Raw genomic sequence first — 26,142 nt, forward strand, 5'->3', positions numbered from 1 at the left:
CATGTCCTTCAAGGCAGCGTAAGTGTCTCAGATTTTGTTTTTAACTCTCATTTCTTCATGGACACCTATGAAGATCGGAGTAAGTTGTCTCCCACTCACCATTCTTTTTTTGTTAGTGGCTTTTGGAGATGATTATGGGCTTTGAACTACGTCAACGTAAAATCAAGCAGTAAAAAATAAATCTACATTTCAAGTATCCTTATTCTGAGCTGCAAATTAACAAAAAAATCACATACAGATCAGTCTCTTTTTTACTGTACAGTTTAGCATCCATTTATTACTGTGTGTTGGTTCTTCCATAAACCTGTTTGGTCCATATTTAAAGAGCTCCTTAAATTCCTTTTGTGATTTTTCTTTCTTCGCTGGAGGTCTCTGGGTAGGAGCGGTGGGCTCAATTATACTTTCTTCAGACTTTATTGAGGAATTCCAAGTTGAGAGAAGCAGGGAGATGAATCGAGTCCATGGTTATGGAGGAGGGGTTGAACGGAAACAAAACCGGGAACATGTGCTTGAAGTCTAACAGCAGCTGCGGAGGGTCATTTCGCTCTTGCAAGTGCGTCTGTGAGGTGCGGGAGAAGAAAACAAATTCACTATCAGTTGTTGCCTTTCCTTTGCATTTCTCACGTTTATCATCATCAAAGGTTTGAGAATGTACGCAGTTTTAGAGATATTGCAAAAAGCGGTGAGAACTATTTTGTTCTCTATTGCAGCAGCCTTCCTCTGAGCAAATATTTACAGGAACTTCTAAACAGACTCTAGGAAACACTGCTTCAGAAAAACCTGGCTACATTTTCTACATGACCACGAAGCAAGACACAGGACTCGGAAACAACATGACCCCCTTGCATGGCAAAAGCAGCACTGCATGATACCGGCAGACCACTTTTGATTCAGCTGCTCAGTGATGGGGACGCATTCTAGGAGCAGTTGAACACCTTTCTGTTTCCATTTCCTGCCTCCTCCTTGCGAGCATTAAAAGAAGTTTGGGTTTTCATTTATTTAATTTTTCCTTTAGTTGCCAATTTCTGCCTCGCACCTCAGAAGTTAACTCCATTTCACCGATGCTTCGCTGACTCCTGCAACCTTACTTTGGAGCCGCGTTGCTACTAAAGAGCGTTGCGTTAGCTGAGCTGGGAACTTAGCGGCTTCTTGCTCTTTGCGATGAACAGCCCGGTTATCTCTGCAGCTGCACGCCGCAAGCAAGCGTGTGCACACGCAGAGCACTGAATTCAGGACAACATGCAGCAGCATGCCTATTACAAAATGCCTGGGTTAGTAATGATTTAATACAGATGTCATTAGTACTTTCCTCCACTTTACAGCCCTTTAATTTACCTGTATGTCTCTTATGAAAGCTACTGTCACACGTTCTTCAAACTCATTCACAGGAGTGTAGAGATTAAGTATCTTTACAATCTGTTGAAAACAAAACAGGATTGCAGACAGTCACGACAAGCCAGACTTCTCCAGAATGCAAAGCACCGCTAACGTTTTGTCTTGATATGGCTACAAGTCTCCTGTGACGCTACTGAGAAGCAGAAGTGGCACCAATATCATCCTGGTGTTCCTTTGCCTGCTGTAAGGTATGGTAAACATCTATGGACCTGTCAAAGCCACTTACGGCAACATTTGTAAACTGGGAATAGACTCGAACATCAAATTTGTACTGGGACTCCGCTTGGTTGGCACATGGTGACATGGCTGACCACTTCCCAGTACTTCTGACGTCACCTCTACAACACTGCTCCTCATGCTACCTCACTCCTGCTCCTCCCCTACCACCCCTCAAGAACACGTTCTAGACGGGGAGATGGAGATAGAGGAGAAGGGATCCTCAAGAATCACTGGAGACCAGCTCACACCTCTTGCTTCTCCCTTGCTATGACATCATCAAATTAAGGCCAGGCAATCCAGCAGCAAAGAACATGGGTTTATATCCTCCTGGAGCAGAGTTTCAAAGTTCAAGGTCGGATCCAGCCAGCCTAGGTGGGCAGTTCTCAACCTCCTGCCCCAAATAGGAGTCCTTGCTGGGCATCCTGCAGACCTAGCCAGGTTAGACCCTGGCAAAAGACAACAGGTGGGTTTAAAATTTAAAATTTAGGACAAGAGGAAATGCCCTCAAGCTGCGCCAGGGGAGGTTTAGGTTGGATGGTAGGAAAAACTTCTTCACCCAAAGGGCTGTCAGGCCCTGGCCCAGGCTGCCCAGGGCAGGGGCTGAGTCCCCATCCCTGGAGGTATTTAAAAGCCGGGGAGATGTGCTTGACGACATGGTTTAGTGGTGGCCTTGGCAGTGCTGGGTTAACGGTTGGTCTCAATGATGTTAAGGGTCTTTTCCAACCTTAACAATTCTGTGATTCTATGATTCTATGAAAATCCCAAGTGTCTGACTTATACCATGAACTCCTCAGGGCTGGGTTTCACCTTTGAACGTTTCTGCTGGAGCTCCAGCACCATCAGCAGCACTGTAAGAGGAGCGGCCACGACGACCGCCTCTGACAGGGGTCAATACCAAACGTCAGTCCTGAAAAGGACGAGTTGTCCCCACCATGGGAACGGCACACTGAGTCTGGGCACAGAAGAGCTGCCACCGGGAGACCACCCTTTCCCACTCCTTTAATTATGAGTACCCTCTGGTGTAAATCTCTGCCCTGCTCCCTACCTGCTGCGTCGTGAGCGACGTGCACAAGGAGCAGATGGCCTCCGCATCTTCTGAGGTTTTCTTTTTCAGCTGCAGAAGCTGTGCCGCCTGAATCAAGGGCTCCAAAGTTTGTGCCGCTCCACTCTGCTGCAGATTTTTCCCACGCAGCCATTCCTCCAGCTGGCTTATGTTAAACCTGGGTAAGCAGCCAAGATAAGACGTGCGCTGAGAGCCGCGAGATAAGACGTAGCATCTCAAAAATCCTCTACGAGACTCAAGGTATGTTGCAGTGCTGGTGTACGTGGCTTTTTGTGATGCATATTTGTGATACACATGGCAAGAGACAACCAGACCAAAGCTTAATACTCAACAACTCAAAGCAAAATTTATACTCCGTGTACCTTAGAAATAGATGAGCCGTGTAACAGCTGAACAGCACAAGGGATGTGCTTTTCTACAGCATTCCGATACGTTCAAGTTTCAAAAGTCAATTAAAATTAAGCTTTTAACAAGCTTTTAAATGCTAACAAAATCCTGCAAGGCACCTGCGTAGCTTTGAAAATATCTACACAAAAAATGCCTTTGCCTGTGCCCGCTCCCAGGCTCAAGGGGAACACGCAAAGGATCCACCACGGGAAGGGGAGAGGGTAGCAAAAGGAAGGTTTAAATCATTTACACCAAGAAATAAGTTGATAGTTTTATGCCAGGGCTGATAAATAGCCATCACCCCTTTCCGGCAGGTTTGCACTAGCTGTCCTTTCAAATTTCAATCCTTATTACAACACTACGCTAAGACAGCGACGGGGCACGTGGGCCCCTGACCCCAGCCCAGCAGACATCCGTGCCGCCGCTTGCCTGCAGCTCACCAGAGGCGCTTCACACAGCACCAGGGGTTTGTCTTTAAGATCCACCTGCAGAATCAGAGCCTTCGACACTACACCACTTGTTACGTTACTACCAGCAGACACGGCAGGAGGAGGGAACCACGGAGACGTCTCCATCCCGACGTTCAATCCATCCTACATCAGCTGGTGTAATCTTTGGGCTGCGCAGCCTTCCTGCTCAGGGCGGGTGAGGCAAGGGCGGAGAAAGCCCACCCCAGAGAGAATTACTGCAAGGCGCATTTAATTCACAAACAGCACAGCAAACTGCGTTGCACAGGCATTACTCAATGGGGGTCAGCTTTAACTGCCACTGTATCGGTCTCCTGCTGAATCCAAACTATTTCTCCCCTTACTTACACCACTGCATTTCATTTTCCTATTTTCCACCACCCTATAAAAGGAACAAAACTTCCTTAAGCACATCCCTGCCCCAAGCCCCCATCCCACCTCAGCTGCATGCCCGTGCTCCACGAGCAGACATCCTTCCTCAGCAGGAGGTTGTTCAGGGCGACCGCGTTGATCATGTAGAAGAGCTGCTTGAAGACCTGCTGCACGATCTCTGGGTCCAGACCCTGGTCACACATGATGCTGTGGAACGCGTTCAGCTGGCGAATGATTGCTTCTAAGCTGTAGGAGCTGTCGCCGTCTGCCATGCTGGAGGAGCGATTCCTGTAGCCCATCGGTTTGACACCAGAAAGCCCCTGGATGCTCTCATTTTCCAGCACCGCAGACACTGAAAAAGGGGGAAAAAATGAGCTAAAAAAGCCTGCATCCACCTGTTAGTCACTGGAGGTAAGAAATGCTCCTTCTTGGGCAGCCATAAACATGCAGCAGTGTCAAAGTGATGCAAGGCGATGGATGGTGGGAGGTCTGAAAAGGAGCACAGATCCATGAATTGCTCGTGCTAACATTAGTTAGATAGGATATGCATATAGAATATCTGCAAGTTCACACTTCTTTTTCCGCTTGGTGTTACTACACAGAAATCATTCACCATGCTGCAGAAACTGGGAACACCTCTCCTTTGAGCTGTAATCAATTCTCCCTCTATACCCACCACAGAGCCTTAAATTTTGCAGTTGAAGTGATTAATTGGCTCAAAGGATTGGGATAAATGAAGATAGATTAAAAGTAATAAAATTCTTACAGCCTGACTAACTGATAGAGGAACAGGACAACTTTCTGCAAGGAGCAGGAGGTGATGCCGTCGGATGCAGCCAGAATTTGTGCAATGGCATTTGGAGGATAAAGGGAAAGAGTTCCAGATACAGAGGAGTCCACGCTGGGAGCTCAAGGAAAATACTGGCAGCTAGAAATTATAAAGCACTGAGAACAACCCCTCAGTTAGCTTAGCAAGGAGGACAGATTTAGCCGAGGAGGTCACTCTTCTCGTGCTGACTCACTTTTGCAAAGCAAGTTCTTTATTAGTCTCTTCTTCTCCATTCTCTCCTCCCTCATAATGCGCCTTTTCACCCATAAAAAGCTTAACCGTGAACCTGGTCTGGAGGGGAACGCTGTTCCTACGGACCCACCAGCACCACCTCGCCTCTGTCGCTACCTCCCCAACAGAAAGGAAGGAGGTATCTTCTATTATGGGGGGGAAAAAAACCTCATCCCTATTAGTTTCTATCATGGGGGAATATAAAAACTCTTCCAGGTCTGCCTCCCTAACTCCAGGTCACTGCCAACACGAGGACCTGCTCCAAACCAAGACTTTTTTTGTGTAAAACATGCCTCTCCACCACCTGCAGGCTTTTCCTTTGGGGAGAAGTCACGCTAGCACCGTACAAAGGTCTGAAAAACACTCAAGAGTAGATAACTACAGCAAAAAAACCACCCTCCTAAAAGCTAAAGGTCTGTGAACTTACCGATCATGGGTTGGAGTATGCCCTCTGCTATCTTAATGAGCTGCTGGTAGATCTGGATGGAGAGGTGGCTCAGCACCTGGCGGTACTCGGTCAGGTCAAAGTTCTTCAGACAGTGCTCGTTCTGCTTAGGCGTGTTTTGTGTCATGAAACCCTGAACAGGAGGAGATTAAAACACCTGGTTTCATTATTCCACCTATTTATAGTCCAGTAAAATCACTGTATTAAAAAAAAACCCCACCCTTAGAGTACAATATATGCAGATGTTACCAAAGTACATTTTTATTATAGAAAGGATCAAGATGCATGAATCACCTTCGATTTACTCAGCCATTTGTTCGTAAATTATTACTAGAGGGCTGCTTTTTGAAGAAAAGCATCGCTACGCAGTAAGTTTTTCATTTTAGCTTTAGCAAGGAGCAACATTTGCATTAATTGCAATATAGATATGAACTAGAAAACGACATTTCAGTCCCTGAGAAACTTTTTTTAGCTATTTGTTTATCCTCGCGAGTTGCAATTATTTACGGGAAACCAAATATTTTGAGATTAAGATATTAGAAAATGGAAAAAAAATAAGATAACCACATGCTCTATCCTCTGACAACATTTTAAACTGATCTGAAGTTTGGAATTCTCTCCAAGTAATTGAATTTATTCCCTGCCTTTTGCTGAAGAAGCAGCTGATCTCTGATCCTGCAAACGGATGCTGTAAGCCCTGAGTTCTGGGCTCAGACATCATTGCCAGTCTTGCTGGCAGAAGAAAATGTGATCTAGCTTAATTTTGTAATTAACACAGATGCCTTAATTGCCTGTTCATACGGTCTTATCAATTTGGCGTCAAAATGAGAACGATGCAACTTTTTTTGTTGTTTGCTGACTAGCAAAATGCAAAAATACAACATGTACAGTTTGAGTTGACGTCAGAATTTCTCATTTTTCCTGACTAATGAAAAAGGGTCGTGCTCTTTCCACTGCAAGACTGCATTTAATTTGTTGGTTTGTTTTTTTTTTCTTTTAAACCTCTTTTCTTAAAAACAGGTTGGATTTTAAACTGAAGATAATGGAAACTGCTCAGAATGATTTTTCCCCTCTGTTTTTCTGCATCAAATGATCAACTGAATTTGCAAATAGCTGGTTCCTTTAACACAGTAAATCATGGCAAAGAATGTGAAATTTAAGTTTGTTTTTTTTTTTTTTTTTACCCTGCCGGTTTTCTGGGGAGGATTTTTTTAAATGCAGAAGAGGGCAAACAGGAGCATAACTATTAGTAAGCAGTATCTAAATTATTTTTCTTTTTTCTTTTTCATTTAAATCTTGAAAGTCCAACACTGAGGTTTTACGTACCAGTCATTATCCTGTGAATGACCTGAATGGTTAATTTGATTCCATGGAAATTTTTATTTATTCTTAAAGCTTGATTGCACAATATATCTAACACAAATCAAGACTAAATGAGAAACAACATAATTTGGCTCTGTTGAACATTTTAATACCCAGAACATATGACTGTAAGGATGGCAGCATGTAATGTACTAAGAGGACTGTGATGATCTAATTTTGTCAGAGGGGATAAGCTATAATAGAACTTATTTCAAGTTATGAAATATTACTGAGGTGGCAAGAAATGAGAGGAATTCCTTCTGAAATCTTACATTATGAGTATGCATTTTTGCTCTCGCAAAGCGTGGTTATTCTGAACTAGTTGAACAGAATAGGAAAAAAATCAGTAGAAACATTCAGAATAAAATCTCAAGATTTGGAACAGTTTTCCCCATCTAAAAATCTCGCTTAATGAAAAGCTGTGGGACCTACTAAAACCAGGGGAACAGCCTTCAAAACAGCCTACCAGAAGGAAATCCCTCGTTCAGGCAAATCAAAGTGCATGGTTGGCTACGAAATTCAAAATATTCTGTGGCACGTTGTGTTGCAAGGGTCCTGGTTTCAGTTCTCAAATGTCTTGTCTCGGTGCAACGCCCCATGAACCTCTGGGAGGAGCTGCCTCATGTTATATCCAAATGAACGAAGGAGGAACGTCAGAGATGACCCCATGTCATAGCCAGAGGGAAGCCACCAGGCCCAGGAGACCTGAAGACCCTTCCTGGAGGAAGGCCAACGTACTCAAGATCAGCAACGAGTTTCTTACCGCATCTCCACTGTACTGCTTTAAACAGTGCAGGAGGCGACAGGTATTTGCCAGCCAAAACGACGTCATCTGAAAATCATCGTTGTGTTTCTGGAGGAGCAAAATTAAAACACGTGAGACCCCTCCTTTGGTGGGGGAAGCTGGCACAGCAGGATAAAGTGATTTGGAGCTGCCCCACCTAGATCAGGAAGCTCCCTCTCTGCAGACGGGCAGTATTAGCCATTTGTTCCCTGCAAACGTTTTTTATCTGTAAATGCAAACAATTTTACTGCTAATACCATAATTCTCCTTGTTCTTCTAAAAAGGGAAACTGTAAGAGTGATTGGGTTTGAAAATCACTGCAAGTGCTGAATATCACACACTTTGACGTGGTTATAACCATCTTACACCATCTCAACCCCACGACAAGAGAAAGCGGACGCCTACCTTCAGCACTTTCTTAATGCCGTTGATGGTGGAGGTGAGCAAGGAGTGCACTTTCTGGTCGTCGTTGATGTAATCCGCGTGTCTGATGCACATGTAGAGGATGTAGGCGGGAAGGCAGGGAACAGTAGCAGACACTGCCTGGGGCTTGAGATCTAGAAGGTTTGGGTTCGGTTTTTTTATTTTAAAAAAATCCTCTTAAAATTCACCAACTGCCAGGTGAAACAAGGAACACCAGAGGTGGAGACATACCCAGGCAAACCCCTCTCCCCGCAAGCCCTGGGGAAGGGGAGATTTTGGCAACTTTACATTACGCTTTAGGGATGCGCAGATAGGCACAGGTGGCACTAGATCTTCTTTACCACGTAAAAGCCTACTCAAGCAGCACACAAATCACCTTAGGAAAGCTCCCCGAAGCTTTCAGGACTACCTCCCACAGGTTATAAACCCCTCCTCTGAATTCACGACTCAGTAAATCACTCTTTCCCTCAAGATACGGAATCCTAACGGTAGCTGCGGGAATTTGCAGCCTCTGAAGGAAGAGCCTGTCTGATTAGGGGAACTTCAAAGACCACAGCAATGGGCTAGCACTGCTCTTTTTAGATCCTCACTAGGTTCTGCTGGGGTTAAAGCGCGACGGTAATTACTAACACTTAGCCAGGGAAGCATGACTTTTCTAACGGCGTTGAATAAGGGGATGCTGGCAGCAATTCTGATCAGACCTTCCAGTGTAAGAAAGCTCACAAGTTTATTATCTGTTATCTGTTGTTATCTCATAAATCAAACTACCTTTGTTCCATTGCCGTGCAAAATCCCCGGGGTCTATCCCTTGCTATCCTCTCCCTGCCTACTACCACATCGTATGAAACTCAGCAAGTTACTGCCTGCTCTAAAAACTGCAGCCTCCTTTTATGCATCTCCCATTTTTTGCTCACCCTAAAGAATTATATCCATGCTGGTCTATCTGCTTAGTGCTGTGCTGCTTTACCTACCAAAACCACCATCACCATAAACGTGCAGCCCCAGGAGGGATTAATTTGAGAAGATCTATTTGTCTCTCTTGAGATCTCAAGTTTACAAACTCTCCCCGGCAAGAGAAGAAGGAGCCAGGCACAGGAGCAGAGCAAGTTCCTCACCTGTAATGAGGTTTCGGATGAGGAGTGGCTCGTCTTCTTTATAATATTCCAACATGCCCTGAAAATCTTTCTCCTTTCTCTGGACAGCAACTTGCATGTTGCGCTCGTGCCACCTCCTCTCCGCCGGTACCACGGCTTGGGATGCTGTGGAGAGAAAAGGGGATGAAAGGTGGGATCTGATGATGGAGAACTATTCATGTCCTTCTCAGAGCAGACACCAGGTCAAAGCGTTATATGTTAAGTTTCCAATAATGTCATCAGCTTCGACAGACTTATAAAAATATAAAGAACCAGGTCGTGAATTACCGGTCAGCAGTAGTTCTGACTCTGATTGAAACAGAGTGCAAAAGTTAGACCTAAGAGGAAGAGATGAAGTCATTTTTTATTTTCCAAGGAACCACAGGCTAGAAGGTAGTAACCCTACGGGAAGCTTTTTAGTGTATCATTTTCACAGAGGGGAAAAAAAAATAGTCAGGCAATGAAAAAATACCTAAGCATCACATCTTCTGGCTGGCTGTAAAGCTGAAGAACGGCGGTGGCACACCATTGAGCATTGTGCTTCCATAAAAGTTTAATAAAACAGAAGAGACCAGTCTGCAAGTACCACAGTAAACAGCAGCCTGCTGCATGCAGATGACGCTGACGGAGACCAGCTGTGCAAGCCATGGAAACCCTCCAGTTATTCAGCTTAATTTCACTTAATGCCTAGTTTACAGAAATTAGCTCATGAGAACAAGGTTATGTGATTAATCATGGCATCTCCGGAGAAGGGGAAGCTCCTTCTATACAACACAGATGTCACATTTGACATGTTTTCTGGTAAAGCAGAATATACATATATATTTTAATCCTAAATGGTTTTAATCCTCCTCAAAATTGCCGGAACAGAGCAGTTACCTGCTAGCCACTGGTTTCTATATTTCTGCTTGGGTCACAGCATTGACAGCAATGAAAGGAAAAAGGTTTCTTGAATACCCTCCAAACCCTGGTACACCACGCGTCAGACCAACACCTCGGGCAAACACTCGCCCTCCATCATCACGTCATGGGCCCTCTTCCAAGTTTACCACATTCAACCACGTTAACAAGCTAATGCTACAGCTGTGCAGCTGTACTTGCTCAAAGGCAGCCTAAGCACGACCCAGGAGCTTCATTTTGACTTTCGGTTCCCTGCTGTCACGCCAACGATGAGCTCAGGGCTAGTTCAGTGTGCCAGAATGAGCAAAGTCTTACTTTGATAGGAAGAAAAAGAGAAAAATCTGCAGCTCACCAAGGCTGGCTAAAGGAGTGAAACCAGAGTGCTGTTCCCCCACCCCAACATCTACCGACAGCCAAGTCACCTTCAAAATCTTGGACCTTCTTCATGTAAATCTTCAGCTGCTTCTTCAGCTTCTTTTCATTCTTTTCCAACTTCTCTAGCAATTCTTTAAGATCCTGAAAAAGAGAAGATGCATTGGGTTAAAAAAAGAAAATTAAACGCAAGAACAACTCATCTGGGGTGAGTTTGAGGCTGGAGTCACTCGGCAGCCTGGTCTACGTACCACTGCTGCACGGGGTGAGCATCTTGGTACAAGACGACCTGTGTTATTTCTGGGTTGCTCAGAGAGATCCTTACCTACACCGCAAAGACTGCGGACATCGTGCACCTGCTTTTTCTAGAAGTAGCCCGCAGCAGGCGATACTCACAACACACCACCCAAAGCATTTTACTCCTGGCTGTTAATCATATTTGAGATATTCAGATACTAGAGTTGTTGAGAAAGGTAACAAGCCCTCACCTGAACTTAGGAGGGGCCAGTGCAGACCTCGAAACACAGGTAGAGGAGGTGAGAAGGGGAAAATTTACGATCAGCCAGGCCAGATTTTGAACGGCAACTGCTCCCCACACCAGTGGGAGATGCTGAAGGATCTTGCAGAGAGTTTAGGAGAGGTGGAAGAGACCCCAGTGCCTTCTCCTCCCCTTCACATTTCCTATCTGCTTTCTCTCAACCTGTTTTTTTGCCCCTCTTCCTTAGGTTGTGTTTTCAGTATAGCCTCTTACCAGATTTTCATTGGTGAGACGTGTAATTTCTTGCTGAAGTCCAAACTCCACCTGGGCCTCCGGAGACAGCTGCAGGGTCTGCAGGAAAGCCTGCTGCTGTTTCTCCATCTCTTCTTTCATTGCATCCACCTGGTTTTTCAGAGCTTCTACCTCCTCCTCATGCTCTCTTCTCTGATCCTGGAGCTGTGCTTCCAGTAACCTGAGAAAAGGACCACACCGATCAGCCTGCGATCTTGGCATCATGGCAGTAACCACTGTCTGAGTTTAGATCCTTCAAAGTCAGCCGACATGGGAGATGTTCCTGATCAACCTCCCTGTAACACCGACACACGCAAAGGGGTGCTACAGCTATCGTTGCCACATTAGTCTGTCATTTGTTATACTGCAGATTAAATACTTTTGAAATCAGAGACGTGAGATCAAAAGTTTGGGCTTTTTTAAAATAAAGGGGGGGAAATAATCTAAGAGCTCCCTTCTTTCTGCAACTGTATCACAAATTTGGGTTCCTTTACTCTTCCCATTAGCAAAAAGCAAATGCATGGCAAGAAAGCAGTGCAGATCAACACCCGCAGGTTTTTCAAAAGCTCAGCTTGAAGGGCATTTGTTCTTCTGCTCCTCCTCTTTCAAACATCAGTTCTAACTCCCGCAAACTGGACTGTATGTCTTGCAAATGGCTCCGTTCAGCTGGACTGCCACAGGCTTCGCTTGCTACTGCCGGGAGTTTCAAGAAAGGCAGAAGCTGAAACGCTTCATTCCTTCTAGTTGTTTGTAGAGCTGCTATTTATCCTTGCTTAAGAAGAAGTATATTCATTTATACCTCAATTTTCATTCATAAACTACCTGCAGAAAACTATGCACAAGGCAATTTTCTGTCATCTCGATGAGTTCCTGCTTTCATTATCGCTGCTGGCTTCACCAGGACTCTTCAGCAGCGGGTAAAAAGACTTGTTTCCTTGCACTCCGTGACATACAAATACTAATGCCATGATACACAGCTGACAAAAGTCACCAAAACCAGCCCTTCTCCCACTTTTAGGTGGGCACCCCACTTTTTCCTCTCATAACTGGTCCTGCCACCCTCTCCTACCCTCCTTTCCCTTACACCAGGTCTCCTTCCAGCCCTGCCCCGAGCCTGTGCACGAGGACAACCCCGGGGGGGAAACGCTGAGCTAAAGGGTTAGTAAGGCATTTAGTTAATGCGTTATCCAGCCATTTGCTAAACTGGAATGCCTTCATTAATCCAGTGGAAGGCTGATTCATCACTGAGATGTTAACCACCCTCCTGTGTGCACCCTTGCTGATGGGGATTTGCTGACAAACTTGGCAAGTGGGACGATAATTTATTTTTAAGGGTATTGCCCACCCTCTGCTAAATGGAAATCTCCTCATGAGTCCACCAGCTCTTTCAAGACGACCTAAATAAGTGACTCCAGAAGGTATGAGGACTCTGAAGGAGGGGCATCAAGCCAGAAATTTCAAAGTATTAGTCTCAGACTACACAGGGCGATGGTGGCAAAGAGGAGGAACAACCCAGGGGGACAACCAAGCCCATGTCCTTGCTGTAGCTCATGGATGTGCTCTCCTGGGCTACTCTATAAAAGAACACATGCTTTCTATAGAAGATTTCCGGATGAAAAGCATTAATCATTCCCGAGTTTGTATTTTTGTTGTTTTTAGAAGATCTAAACAACGCAATCTCTACTCCCATTTTCCAGCAAAAGATAGAAAAGGATATTTTCCAACTATAGAAACACGGGTAATAACCAAGCGGCCTCGTAATCATGTTGTCAGGAGTTATACTCTTAATAGGCTTGGAAAATACAGGCCCACCATGAAATATGTATTAAGTACTTAATTTTCATTTTATTTCTCCATGTGGGTTCGGATTAACCGTGAGCCGCCCTCAGGAAAACATGCTCCTTCTACAAACTTGGGTTCCTACATTGCTTTGAAAAACGGACGAAACATCCTCGGTATTTTTCCTGTTATTTTCTGGTTCTGCTCTGATCCCTCTAGATGTGACCGCTTTAGACTACTTTATACAAAAGATTATTTTAACTTTTCCTCTCTATAGTGTCCTTAATCAGCTCGTTTCATATCTGGTATACAAATGATATATATTGGGGCCTCATAACCACCCTGCAGGAGAGCACAGCCTGATTAACATTTAATTATTGGCTTTTCCAAGCACCGGGTTGAACCAGGAGAAGAATCCAGGAGTCCTTCTGCCTTGCTTTAATCTGCATTTGTGTTTCTTTGCACCTTCCTCCTTATACCTATAGGCAATGCATGGATGGGAGTGCACAATCCCCGGGAGCATGCAAAGCAGATGGCATCGCAATACAAGCACAGGGACTCCGCTTCTGACATGTCAAGATTGGGAGAAAACTCTTTAGGGAGGTGCTGTATCTTAGCGCAATTCGGAAAAACACATCTAAAATGTGTTGGGGGTTTTTTGCTTCCTGGAGATTACAGCTTCCCAACACCTTTAGCACACAATTTCCCATTAATGTAACGTAATTCTTACTGAATCACAGCTCAGGCATTAGAGACAACAGCCACCATCAGCAATGCCCCATCAGAATTGCAACGACTCCTCTAAAAATTAGAGGAGGGTCTCAGTTCCTCTAGTTTGGATATCCTACCTCCGGCTGCTCCCAGAGAGGACAACAGGTCCTATAGAGGACAACACGTCCTACAGAGGACAACAGGACAAGAGCAGAGCAAGAGAAAGAAACAAAAAAGCAAGCAAAAGGGAGAGAGGGGAGAAGAAGCAGCAGGGAAAAAAGAAAGTGTTTGACCTGGCAACTTGCTTTAAACCTTGATAAGCCAAGCCGAGCTCTCCATCTTCATTGAGATACCCCCAGTCCTCAGTCTTGCTAGAAATAAAGGACAGAAAAAGGAAAGAAGAGGACAGAGAAAGACAAAAGGTCAATTGCAATAGAAGGGGAAAAGGTGCAGAACCCTTATTAATTTAATTTTATTCATTTTTTAAAGCACACTTTCATTACATTGTATTTCCTTTTCCACCATGGTGAAGGAGAACCGTGCCCGGTACGATACCCCGGGCTAGTGAAGCTTCTCCTCCCCTCCCAGCTGTGAAACGTGTCCTCGTGCGGCCCTTTCCTCCCTGACCCACCACAGCCAACACAGGAACCCAAAATCATTCGGGTCAGAAGGGACCATGGCAGGTCACCCAGTCCAACCTCCTGGCAGGTTATCATCATTCCCGAGATGTTACTGGTTTTACCAAAAAGCTCAACTCCTGGACGTCAGAACCTGAGTTTTCACTTCTGTATGGCTAAACTGTTTGCCGTATGATTGCAAGGAAAAGCTGGCAAGCCCACGCCGCGCCAGCTGGCTCAAATCCTCCTGAAAACCTTATGCTTAAAAACCAGGGAGAAGAAACAAGGACCACGAAGGATAAATGAGAGAGCAGAAGCCAGCACAAAAGGTAAGGAAGAGCTGTCCAAACACAGATGGGGTAAAATGAAAAGCACAGGGCGATCCTTAGCAGCTCCCAACAGGCTTCTTTGCTTCCCCCCTAAAAAAATTAACTATTTTTGAGCTGGAACAGCCCACACGCGCTTCCAACCCACAGTGCAAACATAACCCAACCCCGCTGTTTACTGCATATGGATAGTTTGGAACAGTTCGCTCCTCTTCCAGACCTGCGCTCTGGCACATCTCACTGATAAGACATTTTTAAGACAAGTTTCTCCATTTCCTTCCTTCTGCAACGATTTCCACTGGCCTGAAATAAATTCTCTTCCTTCTAATTCAGTCAAGGGTCTCCTCAATCATCAAGTCAAACACATCAGCCTTTCCTCAGAGCAACCTTCGGTCCAAACACCCCTCGGATGTTTGTTTCCTTACATCCATATGAGATCAAATCTCCTCTGTATCCATCCAGGCAGAAAAACACCCAGAAAAGTCTTATCTCACTTTAATACTAAAAAGTTTCCTTTTAACAGTTGGTTGTTGGGGTTTTTTTTAAGTTATAAAAGGCAGGAAACTCATTTATCTTCTTTAATGAGGTGTTGAACACATTACAAATGAGTGATGTAAGCTGGTCAACCTGTCCAGGAACACTTGCTGCAGCGAGATTTTACTTGGCTTCGATGTGAGTTCGAAAACAGTTTTTCTTTTTAGAAATAATAATTAAAAAAATAACAACAACAACAACAACAAATCACTTAATATATCATTAAACTTTCAGAGAAAAAAAGAACCAAGCCACTATGCATCTCCTGTTTTGAAGAGAGGTGTAGCAGATGCCATTCCCTGGCAAGGAAAGCTCTGCATATTGAAGTGGAAAAGCACACATTTTCACAAGAGGAAAGCAGTGAGAACCGGGGTGTTGCATCACTACCACGAAAGGACTCAAGAGGTGCCTCACCGCTGCAAACAGCTTCTTCATCCCTTCCATCCTGCTGTACGAGCACGGCATTTCGCAAAGGCAGCAAACATTTCAGGCATTAACATTTGGAAAAGAAAATCATCTGCTAAAGCCCTACATATGAATTGAGCTGAAAACCTTATTTTTCCCCATACATAGCAGGCTTCCAAAAGGGTCTGTAGGCTGACAGATAGAGGGAGGTTTATTGGTCTGATTTGGGTAAATTTGTTAGTAAGGCCTTTTTTTTGGTTCAGATAATCTTAAGAGAACATGTACTTAGGCACTGAAAACCAAGAAAAAACCCTATTTATTACACGTCAGTAACCTGGGAAATCTCACATGATGAGCAGCATTTTTAAGAGATGCATTTTCCTGGACAACCTCCTTTACAAAAGGAAGGAAAGCTATTTTTGAATCACATGCATTGTGGTAAATGAGGAAAGCAGCTCGAGGGGGTACCATTACACGAAGATAAAACTGCCCTGGGAAATTAGCATTCAGTCCGTGTTCATCAGAAATCACTGAGCTTCCCTTCCCCCAGAAGTTCATATTGACCAAGACATTAAAAGTCAAAAGGGGGTCCATTCTAGCTAATTAGATTAATGAGTATGTGCCAAAATAAGTTCCTAAAATGCTGGGTAAATCCTCTCAAACAAGCCTGAAATGAGTTGAAAGGACACGATTCACAAAACCTCATTTCTCCTTTATCCTTATCTTGGAGGTACAGGTCTGGGGGAGCAGCTGGCGACCCGCAGTTGGCAACCTGCCTTCATGAAAGGGAGAGAAATTCCTGCTCAAACACCTCCCTGCCCTCCTCCAAGGAGCTTAAAGGAGGTGCACATACACCAAACCCCAGAGCTGTTAATTTTAGCATCTTCAGATAATTATCGTCTCTTAATAAAGAAGAAGGGGCATTTCATTTTCAAACACAGATACGCCTTTTTGTTTAATTAAAGGGAAAACTCATGCACATCACAGATTAGATATATGACAGGGTGGGAAGCAGTGATAAGAAGAGACACGTTGGAGAGTGGTAAACAGAGATATGAGCCTTTTCCATGGGATGGCCTCTTCCAGCCGCAAAAGCATCCTCCAGCTTCGGCCCTTCGCTTTGCACTGCAGCTGGGCCTTACCCAGCAGGAAAAAAAAAAAAAAAGCCATGTACTCTACAGAAACCACTTGGAAGTTATCACAGAAGTTAATTTCAAAGACGAAGCCTGAGCTGCTTTGAGCTGCCAGGTTATTAACTCTAACATCGTCACCTGGTTTTTTGTTGACTCTACATTTCCACCAAGATCAAACAAGCTTGAAAGGGAGATCCCAAGAACTGAAACAGGGAACAAAGAGCCTACTTAGCTTTACGTTCAGTTATTGAAGCAGAAAATTAGCTGGAAACTAACTCGATGCTTTTCTCTTTAGCAGCTGAAAGTCAGCAAGAGCGAGGAAAAAAAAAAAAGGAAAAAAACCTGAGTTCACTGCATTTATAAAGGGCTGCTTTTAATTCAAACTTCCCCTTGACCTGGCATCAAAGGGCTTTCCCCCGAGAGCGGCGTGGAGAAAGAAAATCGCTACGTGGGCAGGGTTAGCAGCACCTGGAAGATTTTCCAGTTTTCCTCCTGCTGTATTTCAAAGTCCTGGATTATATAGACATAGAGTGAACAAAAGGTCTGTCTCCCACCAAAATAAAGCCATGCTCCATCCCCAGCTTAAATAGCTAAGACACGATGACTTCAAGCTAGGAGTGACCCGTGGGTGGACATGGCTTTACCGTATCGCTCAGACTGGACCGATGGAAGAGCATCCGTCTCGGTTAGAAAGAGCCAACAGAATGAGAGGTATCAGGGTAAAGAGAAATGGGAGTGCTCCCTGCAGCGCAGGTGGGAGAAAAAGTGGCTCTTGCTTATTAATCCCACTTCAGAATTGCAATCCCACCAGAAAAGCTTTCCATTAAAATATTTATTGATCAAGATTAGAAAGAGAAAGGAGTTTTATTTCTCATGCTGACACCCTTGGGTATAGAGCTGCGTAAGTACGAATACAAATTTGTGCTGGGGGGAGGAAATGTTAATTTATATCGACAAATCCAATAATCCATGCTCCCCGAGCGTTTGTTTTTATCTGTTTTATCGCCATCGACTCCAGCCTACAGTTTATAAACCAACCCAATATACAAACAAATGCACAGGGAACCATATAACAGGGAAGCTGGTGGTGATTAACGAGCTACTGGATAAATCACTGCAGATAATCAGGGCGATGGTACGTAGAGCTACTGCTACTGTATTGCAAGAGCCAAGCTCCAGCCAAGCTTCATACGAGAGGCAGACAAGAGAGGTGATGGGAAACTGAGCCTGGAGCCTGCAGATTTCCCCTCCCAAATCTCAAAAGGCCAAAAACCACCAAGGGCCTGACCACATGAAGTTTTTCAATTGCAGCTCACCTGTGCAATTGCAAGGAAAGAGATTTATACACTGTGGAAAATGAGATCATTGCAACATTTTTGATGATTTCCCTGTGTGATTCCATCCTCCCTGCAGATGTTGTTAAGTCTGGAAACCAGAACGGCTGAAGAAGGACCGGAGTCTCCCAGCAGGTTGAAAGTGGAAGCTCCAGGATGGCCCATAATCCATTACTATTGGGAACCAGTGATACAACCCATACGTACAGGTCGGACACATGCCCTGTGAAAGCAGCAACTCTTATTTTGACTCCAACTCTTTCACCAACACCTGAACACAAAACTAATCATCCCTACACATGCACAGTGGAAAATGCAGTTTAGGGAGTGATTAAAGCTGTGCCTGACAATGGGATTTCACATCCCATACCAGTGCCCACAGCTCCAGAAGAAAGTTGGAAGGAAATAAGAGAAAATCCACAGAATTAAGTGACCAAAAACCACACCTTGCAGTAGGAAGCCCACCGAGCCCCATTGATTTACCGACAAAGAGATGATGATTAAATCAATCGCGTCACCTCTACTGCAGGAGGGGCAGAAATTTCATCAGCAAGTTCACTTCAGAAAAGCAAATATTCAATGGCAACCAATTGAAAAAAGCCAAACACTGGTTCCGATCCAGCCAGACATGATGCTCAGGTGAGAAACCACTGGCATGAAAATCCTGGATCCCAACACTCCCCACTCCTCCAGGTGCCCAGGCTAAAGTGAAAGCGGGAATTACTACTGTGGGCAGAGCCTCAGTCCACCCATCAGGGTTTTAAGCTATGTTTAAATGCAATGCACGTGGAACCCAGCTCTTCGAGCAAGCCCATCTTTGTACTCGCACAGAGTAACTGGAGCGATCTCCACAGGTTCTCCTAGGGCTTTCCCAAGAAGTAAAATAGATGCAAATTCAGAAAATCCAGCCCATATTATGGGAGGAATTTGGGGGACATACAGCACAGACATGATGACCAAAGTTGACCGCACAGCTATATATACATCGAATTTTTGCACATCAATCCGGGCACATGGATTTCCCACTGCACCTTCTTGGCCGTTCAGTTCTGAAAGCGTTAAGCAACTCTTCACAATTTTTCATACTGTATTCAAAGATGGTGTGTCTTTGCTCATATTCATACAGGTACGAATAAAGTCCTAATTAAGTCATGGTCTTTCCCAGCCTGGACTGCTAACAACCTTCTGCAACCAGTTTACAAAGTGCCAAAGTATACTGGGTTATTAAAAGCCATTAATCCACAATCTTCTGACTACCTTGCTGAATGCAAATTATTTAGGAAAAAAGCCTCAAACATCTCTCTGTGTCAAGGGAAAAGACGAACATTCAACTTCCTTCCAATAAAGTAAATACTTACTTAACATATTATCTTGCTGTTTAATCCATGTAATTTTGTCTTCTTGCAAGAGACTACTTTTTTATTTGATGTCCTCCTGGATAGCTGCAAGGATTGATTTAATGCCTCGCAATATAAGCCCATTGTTACTAGAAGGACAGACACATGTTCACAATATTAACCCTTGCTATGGGAAACCTGTAATAAAACAAATGTTCCCGACTCTCGGTTTAGATCCAAGAAAACCAACAATGCGGGTGTTGCCAGAGAATACAGCGTGTGTTCGTTAGCTCCGTTCACCATCACGGGCTTTTGCCTCTGGGAAAACGAGAGGGGAACCGTGCTGTCTTCCCTGCACAGCATGAGGACTTACTTGCAATAAGTAACTCTTAAATAGATCCCAAACCCTAGTCTTGCTACTATTTACAGACTGGAAGCAAAGTCAAAATCCAGTTTTGCCCACTTCCATGTTGGCTTTTCTACCTGCCCAGTATCTCCCCTCCCTTGGGGACGCGCTGCCCCAAAGATGAGGGCTCCTCACCTGCATCTTTGGTCCCATCTTTACGGGCCGTCCTTGACCCAAGGTCCAGAACACAATCCAGAAGCTGGTAACTCTCTAAAACATGTTGTTAATTTTGGTCTGGATCCCATCTCTCACACTTTGGTCAGCCCCTCCCTGCTGCTGGAAGAATTTGGGCCACACTTACCGGTTCGTCTCGCACATCCCCTGGTAGGCTTCAATCGCGTCCTCCTGATCGATGTGCTTGTCACTGTTGGGCCAGCTGGCATTGGTGGTGATGCTTTCCTAAATTCAATATGCAAAACACAGCAGCATGACATCCTGCACATCTCCTCTCTTTCGAAGTTCTTGATACCAAACAACTCCCAACCATGCTTAATAGAGCTTCCTTGGGGCACCCATCAGACTAGAGAGTTTCTATGAATGCACAGGCATGCAAACAGACGGCAGCAGAGATTAGGAGATGGAAGCAGGGTGCATGAACGTGGGAGGGAGATAAAGGAGGGTGTGTGGTCTGAAATACAAAACATACCAAAACCTCGAGGAATGATAAGGCAGTGAATTCAAAAGCCCAAGTGAGAGTTTTCAGAAAACGTACTCTTCCATCAGAACAGGCTCTAAACAAAAAGCCCTCGAACGACTGTGATGGGACAGGCTCTCTTCTTGCCTACACACCAGTAGAAACACACTACAGCCGCACCAGCATCAAATGAGCAGAATCAGGTCCAGAAGCTCTTTTTCCCAATCCCATTTCCTTGCAGAATAAGGCAGTTGTCACAAAACACCACCGGGAACCATCTCAGACCACCACACCTTGGCGCAGGGCTGGAGAAGTTGTTCTTTGGTGTGGGTTGGCTAGACCTCATCAGGTCTGGGGTCAAGCACCTTACAGCACTACAGACCACCACCGGACATATAGTCCTGGGCCGTCTGAAATGATGTCATGGACTGTATCTTATCCATAGGCAGAACCTCCTATAACCCTGCAGAACCTCCTATAACCTCCCCGTGCCATCCTGCCACCCAGAGCCTACCAAAGGAAAAATGGCATCGCTCAAGCAGGCGGTGAATTTTCAGCAACAGAACAGGAAAAAGGAAAAGAAAATCCATTACCCTCTCAATTACCATGTTTTTGCCTGTCTCTTTTTGCTGGGCTGCCTTCATAATCTGCGTCCTCAGGATGAGCACCTCTTCCTTCCGCACTTCCAACTCCTCGTTGGCCGATTTCAGCTGATTCAGTAAGAGGTTATAACTGTCCTGAATATCGTTGGATGAGTTGTTCTGGGTTGCTCGGTCTGCAATAGCCTTCCTCAGCTCATTAAGTTCATTTTTCAGCTTCTTATTCTCCGACTCCAGCTCTTGCCTCTGGAAAATACCAAGCCATTAACCAGTTTAGATAAACTGTCTTGCAGTGCCTCATCCTTTTCTGAGACGCCTCTAAGGTAACTCAATTATCGATGATCACAGCCGAATGATCAATTCATGCCAGGATCTGGATTTTGCTGCCCGTCCAGCCTGCGCGGCTCAGAAACGATTTCTGCTGTAATCAGTAGCCTGTTGCCATTTAATAACGACGCTACAGGGTGACACAGGGGAGATTTTTTTATTTGGTGACACTATTTTTAAACACAAAAGCAAGGCGTTAGAGAAGCCAAACACATTTGTTTCTTCTCCACCCCTTTTCCTCCTCAATCGAGAAATCACCACAAACCCCACTATGTTGAGCTCATCTTTCGTATTCATTAGATAAGCTGGGAGATGCCAATTTACACGCCCCTTCATCATGACGTCCTGTTAGTTGAGCTACGGCTGTGTGAATTCCCGCTCCAGCTTCTTTTCTCATACATTTTGTAATTCCCCTACCCCAGTGCCACATTTGCAGCTGGAGGATTTCCTTGCCCTGACGTCTCCTCAGCTGCTGGCATTTGACAGGCAGGGGCAATACCGTACAAGTTTGACGCCAACTGCTTCTCCTGAATAACGATGCACGAGCACCACCGTGTTTGCTGAGACAACTGAAGGGCTTATTTGCTTTTGCGTGACAGTAGAAGACAGAAGAATAAAACTCCGGCAGCTGAGACAGCCTTTATTTCAGTATTTCACCATGAAGCTTTGTTTGCAGATGGTAACGCCACATTTGGCAGCTCTTTGCCAGCACCAAAAACCCACCTGGAGCATCCCAGCTGGGTCAAGAGCACCTTAGCTCCTGCGGATGGTGCAGTCCTTCCTATGGGTCACAGACGGGGAGGGAGCCAAACTCCTGGCGTCCAGCTGACAGCCTGGATCCCAACTACCCACCTTCTCTTTGCACCGGATCCTCCATCGCCAGCTGCTGCATGGTGGCACCCAGGACTGCTCCCTCCTGTCCCCGTGCACCCAGGCCTCTCGGACAACTCCAAAACCCAACGGGATCCATATCCAACTACCGCATGGCAAAACCAGAGACATCTGAAAGCGAGCTGACAAAATGTAGCGTCTGGCTGATTTGGGGTCAGCTCTTTCCTAGGGCCTGACCCCCATCCATGGGGATTCTCTAGCATCTACAACAGCACAAGCTCTTTCCCCACTGAGATCCAGGTGCTTCTCTCTCCCCGCTGCCTTTTGACCCTTTCCACAGCTTTCTTGCATGATCCCTCTTATCTCTGGGATATCTGCTTCATTATCACCTTTGGCTGAGGCAAGCTAACGAATCCGAAAATGCCTGGGGGGGATGGGGGCAATTTATACAATTTATACAGCGTGTAGCTAGCACAGCTGCGTAAACCTCGTTTCCATAGGAAACGGGTGTTATAATTATAAATCCTTACAAATTATAAATAGTATGCCTTATCACAGCAGAGGTGTGAACAGAATAGCTGATCTGGCATCTGGACATACTCTGAGCTGAGCAAACACCATCAGTAACAGAGCACAGTCAGGTACGTTATACCATCTGTCATTAAAAAAAAAAAAAAGAGGATAAGAAATGCATTTGATCCGGCAATTCCTCCACATCCACATTAACCACAGCTCAGCAGAGGGAGCGTATGAGACACTGGCTTTTCTAGAACTGGTTTTGAAAACAAGAGTTTGCAAAGTGTGCGTGTGGTGGGGAATTGATACCAAACTGGGTTTAACTCTTTTTGCTGCGTGGCTAAAGCATCGACTTGCTTTCCACTCTTTTCTGATCATGCTCAGAGACAGGTGAAGGGCAAGAAGAAAGCGATTAAGTGCTTTTCTACACAAATGGCTCTTGTGTGATTTTTGTTACTTGCTGGATAAGACCCCTGCTTTTCATTCCCCCCCCCCCCCCCCCCCCTTTTTTTTTTTCCTCCTTTTTTCCTCCTGTTCTTTTCTTTTTTTTACATGGGTCAGCCACACTGCTAACTCCAGGGACTGGTCGTACCAAGCTCTGCTCTGGTTAGAAATGAAGCCAGGAAGATCAGGAAAGAAAGTTATAACCAACAACCCTGCTCCAAGAGCTCATGCCCTGGACTCCTTTCAGAGTTTACCATTAAATTAATTCCCTACTCCTTTCTTGGTAGATTTTGGGCATGGAGCAAGGTTAAAATATCCATAGACATGGGCGAGACACCTCTTGTCCCCAGCCTGTACACCCTTTTTGCACTAGTATCAGTGATGACAGAAGAGAAGCTAAAATAAAATGGTCTGAATGTGCAAAGGGAGATTTCTACTTGCGCTGTGAGAAATGCTCTTCCTTCTGCACAGTCCAAAAGTGCTGATTTATTTGACAAGTTATACAGTCAGAACATCCTGAACTTGAACTCACACTTGTCCCACACGTACAGCGTTACGGAGGTGTGAAAGGGGTACCCAAGCACTGACAGTGATGGAAATAGCCTCGCTTTTTAGGAAGGGGCTTAGCACTGCCATGCCAGGAATCTGCCCTCTCTTCTGTTCCTGGTACTCGATAGGGAAAGAAAATAAAATCCTCTAGAAGCTCGTTTCATGATGAGCTTCCAAGTCTAAGGGATGAAGCAAACATCCCAGCTACGTGAAGAGCGAGAAATCAGATTATGCATTGTCCTCCTGCTAGGAACACCGAGTCAGGGCACGGACCCCTCGGTGCTTTCATTCCCAATCCCGCTTTCCCAGCCTGAAAAAACAAGCCGGAAAATACATTTTTCACTGGGGAATTTTTTTGTTGTACAGGCGTGACTCAGGGACGTGTCTCCCACCAGGGAGATGTTTCACATCCCCCCAGCCCTGCATCATGGCTAACCAAACACCTGGCTGGGCGTATTTTGGGACAACATCTACTGAAAACTCTATTTATCCATTACAAAGGACATATAATTTATGCCTGCTGTAAATGTATCAGTGTTAGCCCAAGTTTCTCACATTTCTTTGCAGTGTTACAAAAAGAAACAACCAACCCTTATCCAAATGAGCCTCACTAAAGAAGGGCTGTGCCTCACTCGCTTCCCTCCATCAAAATCCGCACCAAAACCAAGCTCCTCACCAAAAGCTAATCCCAAAGGCAAACCCCCGCCATCGTGGGTGCCGTGACAGTACGGGATAATTACACCGAGACACAACGCTGGATGACAGTAGACACTTAGGAAGTAGCAGACCATGTGCTGGTTGAAAAACCCAAGGCTGCGTGGCCACCCACTAACATCCACACCTCGTATTGTCCTGCTCGAGGGGCTGTGCATCTCAAGAACATCTTGAACGAGACCCAAAAGTGAACAGAAGGCAGCCAAAACTCAGGTCGCAAAGTACTTAACAGAAACATCCTTAACCCCCAACAAAACCTGCTCTTCAGCAATAACCGTATTTATTGCACTACCCAAAGTATTATTTGTATGCATTATTTTAAAATAATGCATATACTTATAAATATATTTACATTTGTACTGTTGATTGTATTTATATATTTATACTCATATTTATCCAAAACCATACCCGGGGTCATCCGTGACCTTATCCAAGCATCTCTTCCCCCATTCAACACTCCTACACCACAATGAGCTGTTCAGCTGCACCAGTAACAGTCTTCACACCTCACCTAGGTCAAAATTCATATTCATTTCAGGGAAATATACTGGTTTCTGAAAATTCATCGCAGCCACCTTCTAAAACCTTCTGAAACCTTTCTAAATTGGCGAAGGAGTCTCAGTTTCCCAAAGACAGCGCATCAGTGGTGCATCAAAGCCCAAATCCCTTCCTCCTCCATAAGCTGCTATCTCATGGACCATTCAAGAGCATCCACAGGAAGAGTTTGCTAGGTGAAAGCTTTTAGACAGCTCAGCCTCATTTCCCAAGTTAAAGACTTTTTAAGCTGGCAAAAAGGAAAAATAAATCTAATTACACAAGACTCTTGAAGGAGCCAGAGATAGTATAAATATTTGAGATACAAATTAGCAGAAGTAGAGAGGAAGAGCTTTGTTATAGTTACAGAAACAGCTGTCACGGGGAAAGGAGGGAAAAGCAGCACTCAAAATCAGCAGTAAGTCACTCTTTCATTGCAGATGGAGACTTCGGGCAGTGTCCTATATTCAGAAGTGGGGAAAACACCAGTGAGCTGTAGTTGTCTCTCTTTTTCAATGGTTCCTCTCAGGCCAAGCCACCTACAGGGATGCAAAATCCTCTCCTTTAGGGCTACGGGTTGCCTCTCACTATGGTGTTTGAAGCAATTCCTCCTTGCTTTTCACAGGGACCTGAGCTCTTCCTAGACTGACAGTCACCCAACGTGCCAGTACCCAAAATATCGCGTGCTACAGGTGGTCTGTGCAGGTCTGCACTGCATTAAAGCAAACTCATAGACCTGGCTGGTCCTCGTTGCAACCCTCAGCTCATTTTCTTGCAACTCCAGCAAGAACCTTGTGCTGGAGATCCTTAAAAAGAACCTCTTGCAGTGCGACACCGCTAAAAACTAACTCTGAGATGTGTTTCCTTGTAAGTTCATTTTCCACCTCTTTTAGGCTGAAGGTTAAGGAACCCTGCTCTTTTGTAACACGTGCTACCTATTGCTATGAAATGGTATTAACAGAGAGTTATTAAGGTTTGTTAGATATGTAGGACTATGTATGTTATTATGTTAGGAACGTAGAAAGTAGGAAAACCCAAAACTAATATTTTCATTCTGAACTTCCTGGGTTAAAACTTGAAGAAAACACAATTTGTGCACTCACACAGAAGTCAGAACTGCAGAAGCTGTTTAAGAAGGTGGCAGTTCTCATCTGCTGGGTTTTCCCCTTCCAAACTGCAGCTTCGCTTTGCTTTACAAGGTCAAGAAACTTAAAACTTCCATAGCCACGTTTAACCAACTGGAGGACACTTGGGCAACACA

At 44.9% G+C, this 26,142-nt stretch overlaps 1 protein-coding gene across 3 annotated transcripts in view; it reads right to left on the reverse strand.

Annotated features, from left to right (window-relative positions):
• Window positions 1-257: 257 nt before the first annotated feature.
• The window catches only part of MYO5B (myosin VB), a 153,808-nt gene continuing 127,923 nt past the window's right edge, over window positions 258-26,142 (reverse strand). Inside the window, exons 28-40 of one of the 3 annotated variants that reach the window (XM_087772767.1) lie at window positions 20,961-21,212; window positions 20,035-20,132; window positions 13,935-14,012; window positions 11,134-11,332; window positions 10,433-10,526; window positions 9,093-9,236; window positions 7,960-8,111; window positions 7,534-7,623; window positions 5,391-5,541; window positions 3,970-4,255; window positions 2,660-2,834; window positions 1,336-1,416; window positions 258-559 (exon numbers count right to left, since the gene is read on the reverse strand). In XM_087772767.1, coding sequence (XP_087628893.1) covers window positions 407-559; window positions 1,336-1,416; window positions 2,660-2,834; window positions 3,970-4,255; window positions 5,391-5,541; window positions 7,534-7,623; window positions 7,960-8,111; window positions 9,093-9,236; window positions 10,433-10,526; window positions 11,134-11,332; window positions 13,935-14,012; window positions 20,035-20,132; window positions 20,961-21,212 — 1,953 coding nt within the window. In that variant the 3' untranslated portion in view covers window positions 258-406. The remainder of the gene's footprint in view (window positions 560-1,335; window positions 1,417-2,659; window positions 2,835-3,969; window positions 4,256-5,390; window positions 5,542-7,533; window positions 7,624-7,959; window positions 8,112-9,092; window positions 9,237-10,432; window positions 10,527-11,133; window positions 11,333-13,934; window positions 14,013-20,034; window positions 20,133-20,960; window positions 21,213-26,142) is intronic. The other 2 variants (XM_087772768.1, XM_087772769.1) reach the window with 2 other exon arrangements.

The sequence above is a fragment of the Nipponia nippon genome, unplaced genomic scaffold, assembly GCF_047370975.1.
Source record: "Nipponia nippon isolate SJK-2023a ecotype South Korea unplaced genomic scaffold, ASM4737097v1 scaffold_37, whole genome shotgun sequence".
Lineage (NCBI taxonomy): Eukaryota > Metazoa > Chordata > Aves > Pelecaniformes > Threskiornithidae > Nipponia > Nipponia nippon.